The 17,442-nt window shown below is 35.6% G+C and overlaps 1 protein-coding gene across 50 annotated transcripts in view; it reads left to right on the top strand.

Moving 5' to 3' along the window:
• Positions 1-17,442, top strand: part of LOC136835064 (collagen alpha-5(IV) chain-like) — a 130,390-nt gene extending 112,948 nt beyond the window's left edge. For 5 of the 50 annotated variants that reach the window (XM_067098204.1, XM_067098206.1, XM_067098205.1 and 2 more), the window contains 11 exons: positions 311-452; positions 2,509-2,571; positions 8,979-9,042; positions 9,166-9,277; positions 9,583-9,681; positions 10,533-10,607; positions 11,270-12,466; positions 12,622-12,690; positions 14,008-14,091; positions 14,923-15,054; positions 15,206-17,442. In XM_067098204.1, coding sequence (XP_066954305.1) covers positions 311-452; positions 2,509-2,571; positions 8,979-9,042; positions 9,166-9,277; positions 9,583-9,681; positions 10,533-10,607; positions 11,270-12,466; positions 12,622-12,690; positions 14,008-14,091; positions 14,923-15,054; positions 15,206-15,370 — 2,202 coding nt within the window. In that variant the 3' untranslated portion in view covers positions 15,371-17,442. Of the gene's footprint in view, positions 1-310; positions 453-2,508; positions 2,572-3,713; positions 3,771-6,924; positions 7,381-8,978; positions 9,043-9,165; positions 9,278-9,582; positions 9,682-10,532; positions 10,608-11,269; positions 12,467-12,621; positions 12,691-14,007; positions 14,092-14,922; positions 15,055-15,205 lie in introns of all 50 variants that reach the window. The other 45 variants (XM_067098213.1, XM_067098215.1, XM_067098216.1 and 42 more) reach the window with 16 other exon arrangements.

Genomic DNA, 17,442 nt, shown 5'->3' on the forward strand with positions numbered 1-17,442 from the left:
GCTGCTTAAAAGTGATAAAATACTGATATAAAAAATGCGAGATTATTTGCCAGTTTTACCCCGTGAAAGTGGCTGTGTACGGAACTGACTTCAGTGAACCCAGTCGTTCATCCTTTTCGCAAGTTTTTGTGGCATTAAACAAAATTTGTATTCGCTTATTTGTAGTTGATTGATTTCTCTCTCATTCCTTGTTTTCTTATTTGAATGTTAAAAGATATATGAACCTAATAATAATAATAATAATAATAATAATAATAATAATAATAATAATAATAATAATAATAATAATAATAAAATTACTTCATTGCAGACAAGTCACTACCAGAAGAAAGTGATCAAGTCCACGTATTCCACTTTCAATTCCATGAATGCTGGAAGCCTGGAGGACCCTCCTCACCTCACCAAAGGACCAGAATCCCCTCCCCAGCCCTCACAGCCTATCAACACTAAAGGTAAGAAACCGATGATCAGATAACTAATATAATTCATGAGAGTTTCAAGTTTCTGCCTCGGGAAAACCAGAAGCTTCCTTGTTAAACAAATGTCATGAACTATTGGTTTTTATTCGTATAAAGCTACTGAAAAATTTATTGCTTCTATATCCTTGGAAAAGAAATGTAGTATTAATATATTTCCTTTTTTAAAGAAACTCATTGCATCCCTATGATACGAAGTAAATGTTCAGAAAAGTATTTTTTACGTTTATGTCTCTTATTAACCAGTACTTACGTATACAGATTTGAAAAATTATCCGTTTGATGTACCAATAATTATGTTGAGAAACATCAGAGGTTCCATACAATAAAAAAATAAATAAATACCAAAAAATCATTTATATACGTAAGTACCATTAACAACTCATAAATTACACCTTCAAAATTATTTTATTTAGATGTTAATATATTATGATATGAACATATTAATTATATCAATAAATGTCAAAACATGTATTCTTAGATATATGTAGGTAGATCCCTTTTGGCAGCCCATCGCCTCCATACCTTCAAATGATTTCATAATAAAGCCGCTCAGTTTCTTCAGAAAACTCAGTCATTTCATGATCAGTGACATTCAGAAGCTTCCTTTTACATTCTCCAAAAGAAAAGCAGTTGCTGCTCGCTTTCATAAAAACCCGGCGGGAAGCCTTCGCGAAAAGGGGATGATGAAAATAACGCATTCCAAAGGTTAAACCTATTAAAGCTGCCTATTACTGGACCTATTACTGCTATTACTACCACTGTTACTACTACTGTTACTAATTAATGTTATTATTATCATTATCAATATACATGAAGGAACACAACGTGGCTTGTATGGACCACAGTGCCCCAACGAGAGAAAGAATCACTCTAGAAAATTATTTTTAATAATGATAATAAACAGAAATAGGGTTAACTTAGAGTATAGATTTATCATTTATTGACCAAACTAGATCACTGAAATTTATGATTATTTATAGAGATTCTAAAATTTCTTACTTTTCAGTAATGCTTAAACTGACTCTAAAAAAATAATCAAACCAGAATTGCGAGGTTTAACTTACAATAACATTAATAAGTGATACTCAAGTGGAGTCTATGATTTTCGGTTTGTGTCACTGTAAGACGCTTCTTGTTAAGCGATGATTTATTTTCTTCACATAACGAAATTCAAATTACGAGGAAAAAATAATTTTTCAAGATTCTAAAATATCGAATGTGTATCAGAATTCTTAGCGACCCTAAGTAAACAGAAACAGTCATTCTTTATACGGGTAAATTTATGGTACTGGCAATGACATTTCTCTTGGTACGAAACTGTAAAAGTCTGAAAGCCACGAGACACTAATGAACGTAACTTGAACAACTTACATGTCTAACGGTCAAGGATCGTAAGTAAGTATAATACCCTGAATATCGTAGATTTCTATTACTTAACTGTCGTAAATGACTATCAAAGTTCGAATAAAGTGAATGTGCAACAGACAACCGTCGTAAATGTGTCGTAGTTTGAATATTGCAAATGTGTAGTGTTAAGTGCCGTAAATAAGTATAGTAACTGAATGCTGTTGATGTGTAAGATTCAAGTGCTATGATTAGTTTGGATACTGTAACTTTCAGATGCTTATTGAATAGTCATAACTTGAATACTAAAATAAGTTTTGAAGAGTTTAGGATCGTCATTAAGTACCTTACTTGTGTATTTCTTGGCAGTCCATGTTTTACTTGAGCTTTTGAGATAGCATTGCTTTTGATATTCCTTAATGCATTTCAGTGGCGTTTATTATAGACTGCTCTAGAGGATATAGATGAACTTGTGCCTTTTGCATTGTTTACGTATACAGTTGATGTAATAGTATACAGTACTGCCTAATGGTCACTTCTGAGAGTATAATCCATGAGAGGAATTTAGACTAAGGCGAGGTAGACGGACTTTAGCATTCCCTCCAAAGGCTCAGGCCAGTAAGAGAAATTTTGTGATGTTTCACAAATAATGGTTAATATTGGTAATGATTCTCATTGATTTTAGGTATCACCGGCGGTCATATCAGTCGCTATGTGGATGTGGTTAGCGCCAAACCCTACTTCGCAGGTAGACAAGTTGGAAAATTATGATAAACAAATAAATAAATAGAAAATATTAAAGTACATCTACTTAATGATTAGTATTTAATGATACATTACCCTCCGCGCATTTTATTTTTTTTTTCTTATTTCCTGTTCAAAGTCCCGTAATAATTGGATTAAAATATTTGCAGATTTACGCAAATAAGGCTGGAATATTAAACTGCAACAGTAATGCAGCATTAACAGTTACCGGAAAGAATCTTAAACATCACAAAGAAACAAGACACCAGCTCAGAAAGTTCTCGTTGTGCAGTAGCTTTTGCCTCAAACACCCCAACTCCATGATAGTATTTCCTGACACTTTCAAGATAATATTAAGTCAATAAAAAATTTGCATGATAAGTTCTTTTACAGTAAACAGATAAAGTTGTATAATGATCGTAGTTATTTGTGATAAACATCCAAAATGCCTCCAATTCCAAGTAGATGCTGACTTAGTGTCCACAAAATCGATCAGATTCACCTTGCTTCTCAGAAGTGGTCGCATGTTATGTGCACAACAGACCTTAGACATATACTGCTTTATAAGATGAACTCCAGCGTGTATGCCACCCGTTTTTAGCTGCTAACAGAGTCTCTACTCTTCAAAGTAAATTGTAAATTCGGAGAATGCTAGCCAATTGATCACTCCCATGCACAGAATGCCAGGCAAGCAGGCATTCTTCAGCAAAGAATGCCAGCCAGGCAGGCATTCTAAGGCCAGAGTGTCAGCTAGGCAGGTATTCCTACCCACAGATTGCTATTCGGGCAAGCATTCCCAAGCACAGAATGTTAGCCAGATAGTCACTCTTAAGCGCAAGATACCAAACAAGCAGGCACATCTCAGCACAGAATGTCAGCCAGACAGGCATTTACTGGAACAGAATACCTTGCCAAGTTGACATTCTCAAGAATGGAATGCCATGCAGGCAGGCAGGCACTTCCGTGCATAGAATGCCAGCCAGCCAGGCATGCCAAACACAGAATGCCTGTTTGTGCAGGCCTTTTCACGTGAAAATTGCATGTCAGTATAGACGTTCTCAGCTTCTGTTCCAAAGTTGAGAGAAGATACACCAACATCCAACCACCGCCAGACTAACTCCTCTTTCCAAACACGATTATTTCCAGTGATCTCTGCATCCCAGAAAGTTGCAAACAGACTGGTAGATGCCCTGGCCACCATAGGTGAGGCAGATTTGTTTGCGTATGTCTTGACCCAAAAACGAAATTCCTTTAGCTATGCTTAATATCATGGTGTTCGAAACCTACTTCACTCCCGTGACTCTTCCTTCCAGTTGTAGTAATGTTTCTCAAATACCACCGGACATAGATCCTTAAACACTTCTTTTTTCAGTCGTCCCTACCCCGATGCTAGTGGTGCTGGGGATTATCATCCTGTGTGAGAGTGTTTGTCTGTATATAGTTCTTTCACCCTACACTAAATATAAGCAGCTAGATTAACCAAACGTTTGTTTTCTAGATTCGTTTTGTAGTATATATATATATATATATATATATATATATATATATATATATATATATATATATATATATATATATATATATATATATATATATACATATATGTAAATATGTACATGTATATATATGTATATATATATATATGTATACATATATGTAAATATGTACATGTATATATATATATATAATATATATATATATATATATATATATATATATATATATATATATATATATATATATATATATATATATATATATATATATATATATATATATATATAGACTGTATCTAAATACACTGTACATATATACATTTGATACATGGATTCACACACACATATATATATATATATGTGTGTACATATATGTATGTATATAATATAATATATATATATATATATATATATATATATATATATATATATATATATATATATATACATATATATGCGTGTGTATGGACACCAGTGGCACAAAGTCAGATCATGTAAATGTAACGCCCTTCAAATCCTGTCATTTCCGTGTTGGTCATGTCCAGTCAGGTGACTTCCTCCGGTCAAACGTGATTTATCTAAAATCATTTTTTCTGTTGTAAATGAAAAGTGCCGTGAATCAGTGTTGTCATTCAGATTTCTCATGTGTTTGGTATTTTGTCTTATGGCTTGTTTTGTCTAATGTCTTATTTCCGGGCATCGAAAACAGTTTCTTTAATACAAAAAAATTAGATAAAGAGAATGAGTGTTGATTTTTCTCACAAACATTGCATATATCTTGTTCTTAACAAATGTCCTTATTAAGCAAAGCAAAGCCTATGATAGGGTTTCTAAAGTCAAAAACAGATTTTTGGATAGTGAGTGATCCTCCATTCTAAAAAAATGCAGACATTAATAATATCCCCGATTTTTTTACCTGGAAAGTAATCGACTTCAATGATGGAGTTATCTTCTTTCTTTACTCATTATCATAATTCCTTTTTATAATAATTTTGTGGCTTTGTTTTAGCTGGGAATGAATTGGTCTGAACTCTTGCGGAATAATATCCTTGACATTGAGTGCGGAAATCCTTATTCTTTTCCATTTCTAATTCGGGTGACCTTTCTTGGATTTCAGCAGTGACAAACACTATTAAACACTGACTTAGGATTGAAATATTAAATCCGTGAAATAGATACTTGTGTGCTTGTTGTGTTTGCGTGTATATACGTACACATATACATCACTGCGTGTAATCATAGGAGCGTCATGTAGTGCATGTTTAGTATTTACTGCATGCACTTTTCTCCGTAAGTTACTTTTAATACTTTTAATGGTCCTAGATAAAGGATTCCATTATTATCCAGTATTTGAGTGCAGGTAATTTCCTTATTATTGGATTCTGTAGACTACTAAAATCCGCACTTAGGGTTTTTACTTTAGTTTTAGATGTGCTTGCATACATGAAAGAGTTTATGTAACCACCATAAATCTATTTACGTGCATACGTAAATATCCTTATTTATATATATATATATATATATATATATATATATATATATATATATATATATATATATATATATATATATATATATATATATATATATATATACATATATAAATAAATAAAAATAAATTTACAATATTTGCATACAAAATATAATTATCCTCATAATTTCAGTATGCATTTGTTCATATGTTTAAATGGCTTAGTTTAAGGAGATAAAAGATGGTTAGGTATGAAGAAATGCATGTCTGTCTGTCTGTATGTCTGATGAAAACTAAAGACTGAACAGATTGAAATGATAATAATTGTGAAAACCGGTAAAACTGAAATCGGAATTTTAATCAATCTTTTGCCATTTACTGGAGACTGTTTCGTGTAAACAATCATCTGTCAACAGTGTTGGGTAAATATTTATCCTTGAAGATATATAGTTTCTTTGAGGGCAACAAATACCAGACTGTTTTCAAGCGTATCATTTTTGGTTTGATTTCTTGTGCACATTGTAACAACCTCTCGTATTTATATCACCTTTGGAGAACATCAGAAGTTATGTAGATATAATCAGAAGCCTCTGTGGCTTCTGTAGTTTTCACCATTAAGATCATCTCTTAAATGATGGCCAAGAGAAAAACCTCTTGGAGTTAGGTACTGTAACAAGAATGATGATGAGTTCATGTATGTATATATATATATATATATATATATATATATATATATATATATATATATATATATATATATATATGTGTGTGTGTGTGTGTGTGTATGTATATATATACATATACATATATATATATATATATATATATATATATATATATATATATATATATATATATATATATATATATATACATATGTGTGTGTGTCTGTGTGTATATGTGTATGTATATATACATATACATATATATATATATATATATATATATATATATATATATATATATATATATATATATATATATATATATATATATATATATATATGCAGTATGTACCTTATGCAGTACGCTATATTGCATGAATTGTTATTAAGCTTGGTATTTTTATGGCATCATTGTTAAATGCAAAGGTCATGAATATTTCAAATGTAAGCTCTAAACCTTTTCAGGCACCGAGTCAAGTAAATTAGGAAATAATGGCTAGGATAGGTAGAAATATGTAAAATGGTCAAGTGTTACAGGCTCTCTAAACCAAACTTAATGGCTGGCTTTCTATGGCCAGCTTAATAGCTTACTATAGCCAACTTGGTTATAGGGGACGTACATCTATCTCTGCATGGTAGTTTTATAAGACTAGAGAGAGTGGAATGCGTGTGACTTTTGTGTTGAATAGTCAGAAATGCATGAGCTGATGTGGCTCCTCCTTCAGGTGGGGAGGAAGGCTATGTTCCAACTGTTGATTCCAGCGACACAGACACACTGGGAACAGATACCATGAAAACATCTAAAACCGTCGGATCCGATTACTCAACGCTTGGCAGGTTGCGGAAGAACATCAATGAACTTGACTCCTTGATCGATTCACTAGATGAATCCCAGCAGCAACACAATGCTGAGCCACCCCCTCCTGTTGAGGTTCTTAATTCTGCACCGCCTGAGCCCACTGAAAACATCGGACACGACGTACCCTTAGTTCTAGAAGCCTCTGAGCTTCCTCCAGATGATGACGAAGAAATCCCCAGTCATGCAGTTACCGATGATCCGTCCGTTGTATTGACTCTGGCTGCCGCTGAAGCCCATTCTCGTACCGTTAGTTCTACGACTCAAATTTCTTCTCATTCTCACACTGGTACCACTGTCCAACAACATCAAGTGATGAACCGTAGTAAGTGGGTGTTGTGTGGCATGGTGAGGCTTATGGAACCATCTTTTTCATGTTTCTATGTGGCTTTATGCTGCACCAAAGCCCTATAATAGTATCATTCACTGGAAACAACCATGCAATGACTCCAAGTCACAATGAATATCTATATTTAGGGTTGAGTTGTGAAGTGTTGCCGTAAAATGAGGCATACTACAATATTAAAAGTAAATGAAATTTTGCAGAACAGTCAATAACACTTCTGGCAGAATACAGATGCGAAATCAGCCATAGTTCTAACATCCAAAACTGACATAATTTTCATGATGGAAAATAACCACATACAGAAAACAAACAAACAAGTTGCTAGCACTCTTACCTACAATTAGACATACTGTTGTTGGCTATAAAGAATATATCACAACAGGTGTAAATGAGTCCACTTTAATAGGAGTCAGAGTAACAAACAATTTTGTTGTGACCTGGAGGGCATATGAATGTTTTTCATCAGATCATGAGTGGATTACATTTTGACCATTTTTTACTTGTTTTGGTTTCCTTTTTTTTTATTCATGAGGGTTTAGTTTAAGCAGATTGGTGTTTTCTATCCCGCATTTTATGTGTAACCTTCCCGCTTTTGATCAAATCTGTCATAGGTGTTTCTAGGTGGATATTTTTGCTTGCAGTGGTTAAACCCTGGAATATTTTGGGTAGCCAAGTGTTCAGGATCTCTTCCACTTGAGCTGCCTTAATTTGTGTCAATATACTTTTTAAAAAGCTCTTGTTATTGTCCCTCACTGGTTAACGTGGCCACAAACCGAGAAAAATCGAATGAATAGTCAGTTTTCAAAGATAATGTACTATTAAAAAGACGGCATTAACACCTCATAATCAGATATCTGTTTTTGAGTTTTGTGTGTATGGATGTGAAGGCGGCATGCATGTTTAGCTTAATGCAGGGGAATGCTCAAAGCTAATAGGTATTTTCAAGGATTCTGGACTTCTCTATGATTTATTGGTCTTCTTGAAAGCTCGTTGTGTTTGGTCTTTGAGCATTCCTGATAACTTTGTGTCAATGTTATGTTTTCTCAGAATGACAAAAGCACTTCTTGGCACCAAAGGGTGCTCCAAGGACTCACACACACATATTGTGTCTTTTGACCTCTTGCAACAAATATTGCTTGGTTGCTTCATGGTAAAGCAGCGGTCAGAGCGGGGCTAAGAAGAGGCTTAACTATCTGGTCTTCAACTTTTGCTAGCTTTGGGTTATATAAGGAGCATGAATATCAGTTTAAAGAACTTCGAACTATTTTGAATACTATTTATTTTGAAATTATTCTGAATGTATTGAAATGAATATACCAATTTATCATATTAAACATATTAACAGTATTAACAGAAAAACAGTAATATACTGAAAAGTAGAACAACCTTGTAATATTCATTCCATTTTTAAGTTCTCTGTCACAATACAAGTTTTTTTTACAAAGCATAGCACATATAACTTTGAAAGTTATGGGCTAATATCTTCACTATCACATTCAGTAATAATATATCAATTACTATTCTTTTATGTGGGAAGAACAAATACTGGCACATTTAACATTATCTTCTCTCTTTAGGCACAGCCCCACCAAACACAATGGCCAATGGATCCCTCAGGTCTACTGACAGCAGTAAATATGAGTAAGTATAGAGTAACTAGTATTATCTCCAAGGAAATGGCTTTATTTTGTTCTCAGATAACATTATTCATCGAACTGTACTGTAATACATTTTTGTAGCATTACTAAATTATTCTTTCTACAGTGGTGACGATGAGATGATTGATGACTCAAAAAGTGGGGAAGTTCGTCGGATTGTTTGGCGCAACAGATTTGAGAAGACTTACGAAACTCAGGATTCTAGCAAGCCACCAGTGGTCAGTACTCGTCTCTGTCCTGGGGCATTTCAGGAGGGGTTACATTACTTTTCATTTTCTCAAAACATTTGAGAATCATCCTCTGCCAGCCTGATTGCCATTATTTTTATACTGATCCTCCCAAATCCATTACAAAATTCCAATGGAGATAGAAGCTTGATGCGTAATCATAACTTTAGGATTTTTTATAGCACATTATACACTCGTCCCGTTAGTAAAATTGCTTATTGCTTCTCTGATCATAAACAAAACATGTCTAAAATCCAAATCATTCCAGACATTTCATATTCTTTTGTTCAATGCAGGTGAGTATTGAAGATGAAGCGAGACGCCGCCAGTTGCTCCAAAAACAGCAGATCACTTCTACTTCCACCTCCACATCTACCTTGTCCTCTCCTCCACAGGTTAGTCCCTTGTGCATCTTGCTTTGTAATCAAATGAATTTTACAAGAGAATTGTACTAATGAAATGAATACATTGTTCATGGAGTCTCTTGATGCTCATGAGTCAGGCTAAATTACTTTTCACAGACATCTAAGTCTGAGTGCCTGACAAATGATGTGTTCTGGCAACAGATTATTTTTCTTTGTTGACCCTCTGGGGGATATTAATTCGAGAATTGTATTCTGTTGTAATAGTTGACATTGATGTGTTAACCCTTGCATATTTCAATGATATCATGATTAATATTGATTGCATTTGCCAATATCCACAACTAAACTATTTTATCACAGAAGTTGAATATATTTATGATTGTTTTAGTACTCACCAAATGCAAGTACTTGTTTCTATGTTATTAACGACCCTTATTTGAAGTGGACACGCCATTTGTTATTAATATTGTTGACTGTAGCACGAAGTAGTCTCAAGACATACACCAGTATAATGATCACATTAACAATACAACTTGGTCTCACTTGGAGCAGAAACAGTACAGTGGTTTTACCTTGTAGGGGTTAATATGTCCTAGTTCTCATGCTTAACAGTTAGACATGAAATGAAAGGTGTGCTGATCTGGTTGGACTTTAACTAGCTAAAACAACATGAAGCTTCTAGGGTTGATGCTGTAGTACATGACGAGATTCACCAGATATTCCCATAAGATGTTGTATCTCTTAATAGCTGAAGGTCAAACACTTAATCGCCATCCATTAACTCTCCACTTAGCTAATCATAGCTACTAAAAGCGAGTTATAAAGAAAAATAATCCCAACTAAACAATGAGTAGAATGGACAGTGACTGTGGATGTTACAGCGTGGGCCGGTGTCGCCTCGCCTGCCGCAGCTGCAGTGTGCAGTATATTGGCCTGGCATGGGCGTTCCTCCCAATGTGAGTCGAACTGACACAGAAAATGCCGTGAAGGCCTTACCCATTTTTCCTCTCACTCTTTCTCTTTTCATATGGCAGCACGAACTAAGCCATATAACAGCCGAGAGACCAGCTATCCAACAGTAATCAGCATGGGGAATTTAGCCTTCACCCATATTTATTTTTTAACAACTGCCTTGATAGGGTACATTGCAAGACAAGTATCTTTACAGGGCATTATAATTATTCTTAATTCTTTTTGTGCACACCTAAGTTTGCTCATCTTTTCTTCCCTAATTTTAGTGCATGTTGAAAATCCTCTCTAAGTTTAACTCTAAAATCAAGAGAATCAGTAGCTATACCTCCTCCTGATTGACTCATTTATTTATGAAGTTTGGAAATCTTATGTTCTCCTTAGTCAAGTGTATTCGAAAAGCTCTTTTCATTTCACACTTATTTGTATGCCTATCAAACTTAGTTTTAAGTTTTTTAGGTGTGGCTTCTTACATGAACTGCTGTGACAATAATTTATATAAACTGCGCATAAAGATGGAATTTTACATTTTGCAAAATGACATATGTGACTAGAGAATTTGTAGCTCTTCTAGTTGTACAGTCATTGTCAAATAGTCTTAGTTATTTCTGTGGTAGATGTCCTAATAACATAACACTAATTACTGCAGGTGTCTCCAGGCGGACAGTCATGGAAAGAACCAATTCCTCTTCCAACTCCACCTCAACTATCTCCCCGGGAACCAGGAGTTGCTTACATCTATACATATGGGAATACTAGTGGAACAGGTGTTCAGCCTCTACCGCCACTCAATTACGTATCAGTTCCCGGACCATCCTCTGTGCCACCGAGTGAAGGTGCACCTTCACCAACTCCATCACAGCTTCAAGGACAGCCAATTATTTACCACTACTCTTATCACTATACTATTCAACCTGGCCAGCCTCTGCCTGATGGAGCACCACCACCACCCCCAGGAATGGTTCTACCTGGATCCCCACCAGCTCTTCAGGTAGCACCATCAAGCCAGCCCCTGCCACCACAACCTGCACAGCCTGTGACAACAACACATTTGACCCAGACCAGTAAGCCAGCTCATCCCGGTCACCCAGCTCATCCCGGTCACCCAGCTCATCCCGGTCACCCAGCTCATCCCGGTCACCCAGCTCAACCAACTCAGCCTGATCAGCCGTCAACGGTAGTTAATTACAGCTTACATAAACACACAACTCGAACGAGCTCCTCTACAGTTAACCAGAGAGATACAACAACAAACGTTATTCATCCAGGGGGATACCCTGGGGGTGTTGGGCCCGGTGGGCCAGGTTCTCCACATAGTCCAGGTAGTCCTCACGGGCCAAGTGGCCCTCACAGTCCAGCTGAGCCCTATGGTTCAATCAGTCCAAAGGACAAAGATGGCCCTGACAGTCCAAATTATCCAAGCAAACCTCACGGTCCTGATTATGGTCCAGGTAGTCCTAATGGACCAACAGATCCTGGACAAGGACATCCTGGAAGCATTTCTATCACAATCAATAAAACTACAACTCGAACTACACATCATACAGGTTACCCAGGTGAACCAGGAAGGCCATACAGTCCCAGTGATGTACCTCCAGTCACTTCTACACCTTATCCAAGCAGGGGTCGCTCAGTCTCACCTGAAAGACCTCCAGTGAGTAATGCACCGCAACACATCACATATGTGACCAATATAAGATCAACCCATTCAGACTCCCTAGAACGTGTCAGAAGGCCAAGGAATGAGACTCTTCCTTTCCCAGACACTTCTCCAATAAAGTCAGGCGGTGATGGCAAGATTCCTCGCCGTGTTGATGATCTCATGACTTCCTTCTCAGATTCTGAGGTAAGCTAAGATCTACTACATCAAAATTTTGTTTCATTTTATGGGAATTACTTATTCACATGTATACTTGTATCTACGTCTACAAGTTTATGTAACACTTTCTCTTTCCTCTCCATTTATACAAGCAGGGCTTAAATGTATTTTCCACTTTACAGCATTACATTAGGCGCTCTGTGAATGAAATGACCTTAAGAAAACATTCCCCCATTCCAAGGAAAGACAAGGTAACGATGGTTAAATGGATAATGCTCTAAAAATAAAGAAGAAAAGGTTAAATTGCCAATCTGCTTCTATTGAATCTGACTTTTTTTAAATAACAGAATGGTTGATAGATCACTGTTAAACGCGATAAATAGATACTCATCCTTTAGACCTAAACTTCTTTGCACTTTTTTTCGATGGAAGGCTGAACAAAAGCCAAACCAAAGAGAAAATTAAACATGTGATTTATATGCCATTTCTCTTTTGATAGAAAGCAGGTCGGTGAGTAGCATTATTTTCGTCTAATGTCTGCAGTATCGACCAGCTAGTTTATATAAATAGTTATACGTCTTCATACTCAAAGCAGATATCAAGTATTAGATAAGATCATTAAGATTATTCTATGGATAAAATAAGAAACCTCATCCTGTGCTTAATCGTAAATCACTTTTTTGTGTTAATTCGTTGTATTACATAAATTTAGATAACTTGATGTCTGGCTTTTTAGATCTTCAAAGTAGGAATGTTACTTGTCACCACTATGCATCTATTGTTCTCACTTCAAGCATCATCAAGCACTTTATGATTGGCTCTTATATGTCTTAAAAGGTCTCGTTGTGTATGTGTAGCCCTCTAACATACACAAATGACTTGAATGTGTATTCAGACTTAAACGTTCTTTATGCAAACAAATATCTGCACATTTTTGCATGTTTTTACCACGAAGAATGTCGGCTGGTAATGTAAAGAATAAAATCTCACATACCTGTTTATGTCCCTTTTTTATGGCACAGGAACCGATCTGAATTCTAAACGTTATACGTCTGGCTATGTTCTAGATTGACACCTTTTAGTTTGCACATGTTACTCTGAATGTGTAAGGGATTAGCCTGCCAAACTCTTCTCTGTATAATAAAGTATCTGTATAGTAGCATTCCTCTGTGTTCAATACTTCCGTAAGTTACGCTGAAATATGTTGTTTGCACCTTTCAAGTAGAAATTGCTTCATTTACTTGTACATAGGTGGATTGTTTTAGGTTATACATTGTTTATTAACGTTGGTTTACGTGCATAATCAATGATGCCTCAGATTTTTTATTTATTATTTTCTCTGTAAGAATATGATCACCTAAAATTTTGAGGTTTTCTTTCAACGGTAAACAACTTTCCTTGTAATCCTTGACCAGTTACGAAAAAAATGAAAGTAGTGACTTATGGAAGCCAATATCTTATGTAAATAAATTCTCAAAGATGATAATGGAGATCCCTTTACAAAATCAACGATATGAATTTTCCCAGCTGCTTTTGTCACATTTTGAAATGTTATTTATATTCGCCAGGATGGTCCAGGTAATGGGCCTACTCCAAGAGGTCCACGACGTGATCCTGCTGATGAGGAACCACTCCTACCGCAAAACAATCAGGTTAGTGACGACACCCCAGATCACTTGATTTCTGTCCTTAAGTTTGTGCTTATTCCTGAAATTGAAAGTTTCAAGGACTTGTTTAGATAATAGTAGCAAAAATTTTACCAAGGAAATCATTGAAGGAGCTATTTATGTCCCTGCATTCATTCTGATCAAAATATCTCACCAAGCAAGTATTTCGAAAAAAATCATGAAGTTTTGTATTTCTGTAACCAAATTGTAGTCAAAAGAATTTAGTGTACACAAAGTGTGTTGTAAATGCTATGTTTGTTGAAAACTACAGATTATTTGCACAATGAGTTCATTAGCAGTCTGTAACTTGTATGGGGTGCCTAACAAAAAACCAACTACATAAATATAGTATTCCTAAAGTTCTAAATTTTTGGCAAAAGTATTCTCAAGAAATCTCAGGAACATCATTATTCCAGAAGTTTGCAGTTCTCAGATGAAAAGAATTCACGTACTTCTTCCCTAATAAGCTATGAAATTAAGAAAGGATTGCTTATGATACACTCTCAGTATGCGTCACAAGAAATCAATGAAGAGAGACTCTCATCTATGTATACAGTACATTTTACAATGTTGTTGCCTTGTCATGCATATTTTCACTGGGTCATTGCTGGGACTGTAGCTGACTGTCATTATCAAATTACCACAAATAAAAGAAAAAAAGCAAACAGAGGAAAATGATGAGAGAGAAAACGAATGGATTTTAACCTCGAAGGTGGCAAATACAGAAATCAGGGAAATCATAGGCAGTGAATGTAACATGGCTTATAAATCTCGTACTGGAGTGTGTATATGTTAATACTTTAACTCCTCTAACAGATTGCGGTGAGGGCAGAGGCTGATGCCAAGGCTGTAGCAGAGGCCACTCCAAAGAGGGAACTCACCAAGAATAAAGCTGGACCACCTGTGTACTATCCTCCTGGACATGAGCTCTTCCATGAAACAATGCACGTATGTATCAGGGTTACATTCCAAATAACTGCGATGAAGACAAAGAATGGAAAAGTCTGAATTCAGGTGCTTAGATTTATTATGCTATCCACAAGAACTTTTATTTTAACGTGAGATCATTTTCTAAAACTTGCCCTTGTTCTCCTTTCAGACAATGACTCTGAAAGAAAGCGGTCGTAGAGGTAAGGCCAAGTGGAGAATGGAACGTGCTGCTGGTTACAAGGAGAGTTCCTCACACTCTGAGACTAAAGGAGGGATGACTATGGTGCCTGTGTGCCTACCTCTGTGCTGTGGTGCTGCCTGTGTTGTCATGTAAAAACGGTTTTTAGATGAGAACGAAGGTCTTCCAGGTACACATAACCTCAGTCTCTGATTGGACATGGATTGCTCATTCGTTGCAATACCATTCTCCCCAGCATAACCTGCGGCATATTAAATGGAGAAGGATTCAAGAATATATGGACTTCTTAGCTGTATATTTCCACTTGCAGCTTATTTCATCGTCCAGCATTCATTTGCAGAAGAGTTTCTAATGCATAACTGGGATACCATAGTCAGTAATTGCCCAGATTGTATAGAAACAGAGCAGTTCTTTCAATAAAGGTAGTGAGATTACAATTACACAAAGTGGACTCCATACTCACAACCGCCATGTTACTGTGTTCATGTCTTACCACTACAGAGCAACCTACTTGTTACATGTGGAGTAGGCTGGCTGTTTGTAGGGTTAAAGTGTGCTGATATATCTATATGAGAAAATGATACATATATAAATATAAATATACATAAATGTATGTGTATGCATTGATATTCAAACATGTATGTGTATTTGTATATATATGTATACTATATTTGTGTGTATATACTTACAGTTCATAATTTTCTTGAAAAGAGTTTATTCTGTGACATTAGTTTTAATTTGCTCTTATATCCACGCATTGAGTTATTTAATCCTTACAACAAGTCAGTCGATGCCTAAATTACTAGTTTGCATATCCAAGCTAAAGCAACATGAATTAGGTGCAGGTGCTCATACACATAAACACTAAAACTTTTCTGTTAATGCTGAAGTGTTACAGATTTACTCAAGCTGCAGGAAAGACCACAAGTCCTTTTTGTCTGTCCCGTTTTGCCATAATCCCAGAGATACCTTTGACGGTGAATTTGTGTATTTTTTGATATGAAGAATGATACTGTTTATGGCTTTGCTTGTACATTTCACGAATCTTAACATAGCCTTTTGTTTATATGTAGACATAGTGATACATTCATATTTAAAGAAGAAAAGAAGTTAGGTTTATTGTCCATAGACTATGATACTGGTGGAGTGAGAATCTCACCATTCGATCATATTTTTCCCCGCTAAATGTGATGCTGAGTGGCTGCTATGATACATGTATGTGCATTAATAACAGTAAATATATATATGTGTAATTTATCATGTACTAATTTTTAATGACGAGCAGAAACTTGTCTTTTAAGGACATTTCTCGCAAGAATGTAAAAAAATAAATAAATAATATTAGGTGTGCGCGAAGGCAAGGATCTGAGGCATTTCCTCACAGAGGTTGGGAAAATGTTCCTCCCACCTTCCAGAAGGTCCTGCGAAACTATGGTTGTTATGGTGCTCGTCACATCTTCACATCTGGTGAATCGTCTGTTTCTCTCCTTATTCGTACCTTATCCATACGACATTATTGGAGAATGAGGTATCACTGATATATATATATATATATATATATATATATATATATATATATATATATATATATATATATATATATATATATATAAGGTTAAACACTTACTATTATAGGAGAGTTTGTAGCCGTTGTTCCTTTACCAGACAATTAATGAGAAACAGACGCTTAGTTTGTAAGGTGGCAAAACTGCTGCAAGAAAAGTTACCTAATTTGCAATAATGCTAATTTATAAACTGTCACTTCTTTGTCATTGTCCTTCCTGTCTATGTAACAGTTGTAACTATAAACATTTGTCGCGCATTTTCTTTTTGGCGCTGGTGCTAAAATCATACAAGAATATGTCAAGTCTTCTGAAGAGAATGGAACTGGCTGAATTCGTGCCGTTTGTGCGAGGGATATATCCTTCGGGCTCCCAAAGGAAAGATGGAAAATGCAGGAGTGGGGACTGGAGAGGGTCGGGAAATTCTGTAACGGTAAAACGTTTTTCCCCTCTTATTCGGATTCCTGTGTTCATGTGGATCCGGCAGTTTTCACGCTGAAATGTGTAAGATTGAAAGTTCAAGATTGAAAATGTGCCTTAAACTGCCTGTGAATTATGTTCATTATGTAAAGCATTATTATATAACTGCTTTCTTCACAATCTTATTTGTCAGTTTCAACTAACTGAAATAAAGATTTATCAGAA

The sequence above is a fragment of the Macrobrachium rosenbergii genome, chromosome 54, assembly GCF_040412425.1.
Source record: "Macrobrachium rosenbergii isolate ZJJX-2024 chromosome 54, ASM4041242v1, whole genome shotgun sequence".
Lineage (NCBI taxonomy): Eukaryota > Metazoa > Arthropoda > Malacostraca > Decapoda > Palaemonidae > Macrobrachium > Macrobrachium rosenbergii.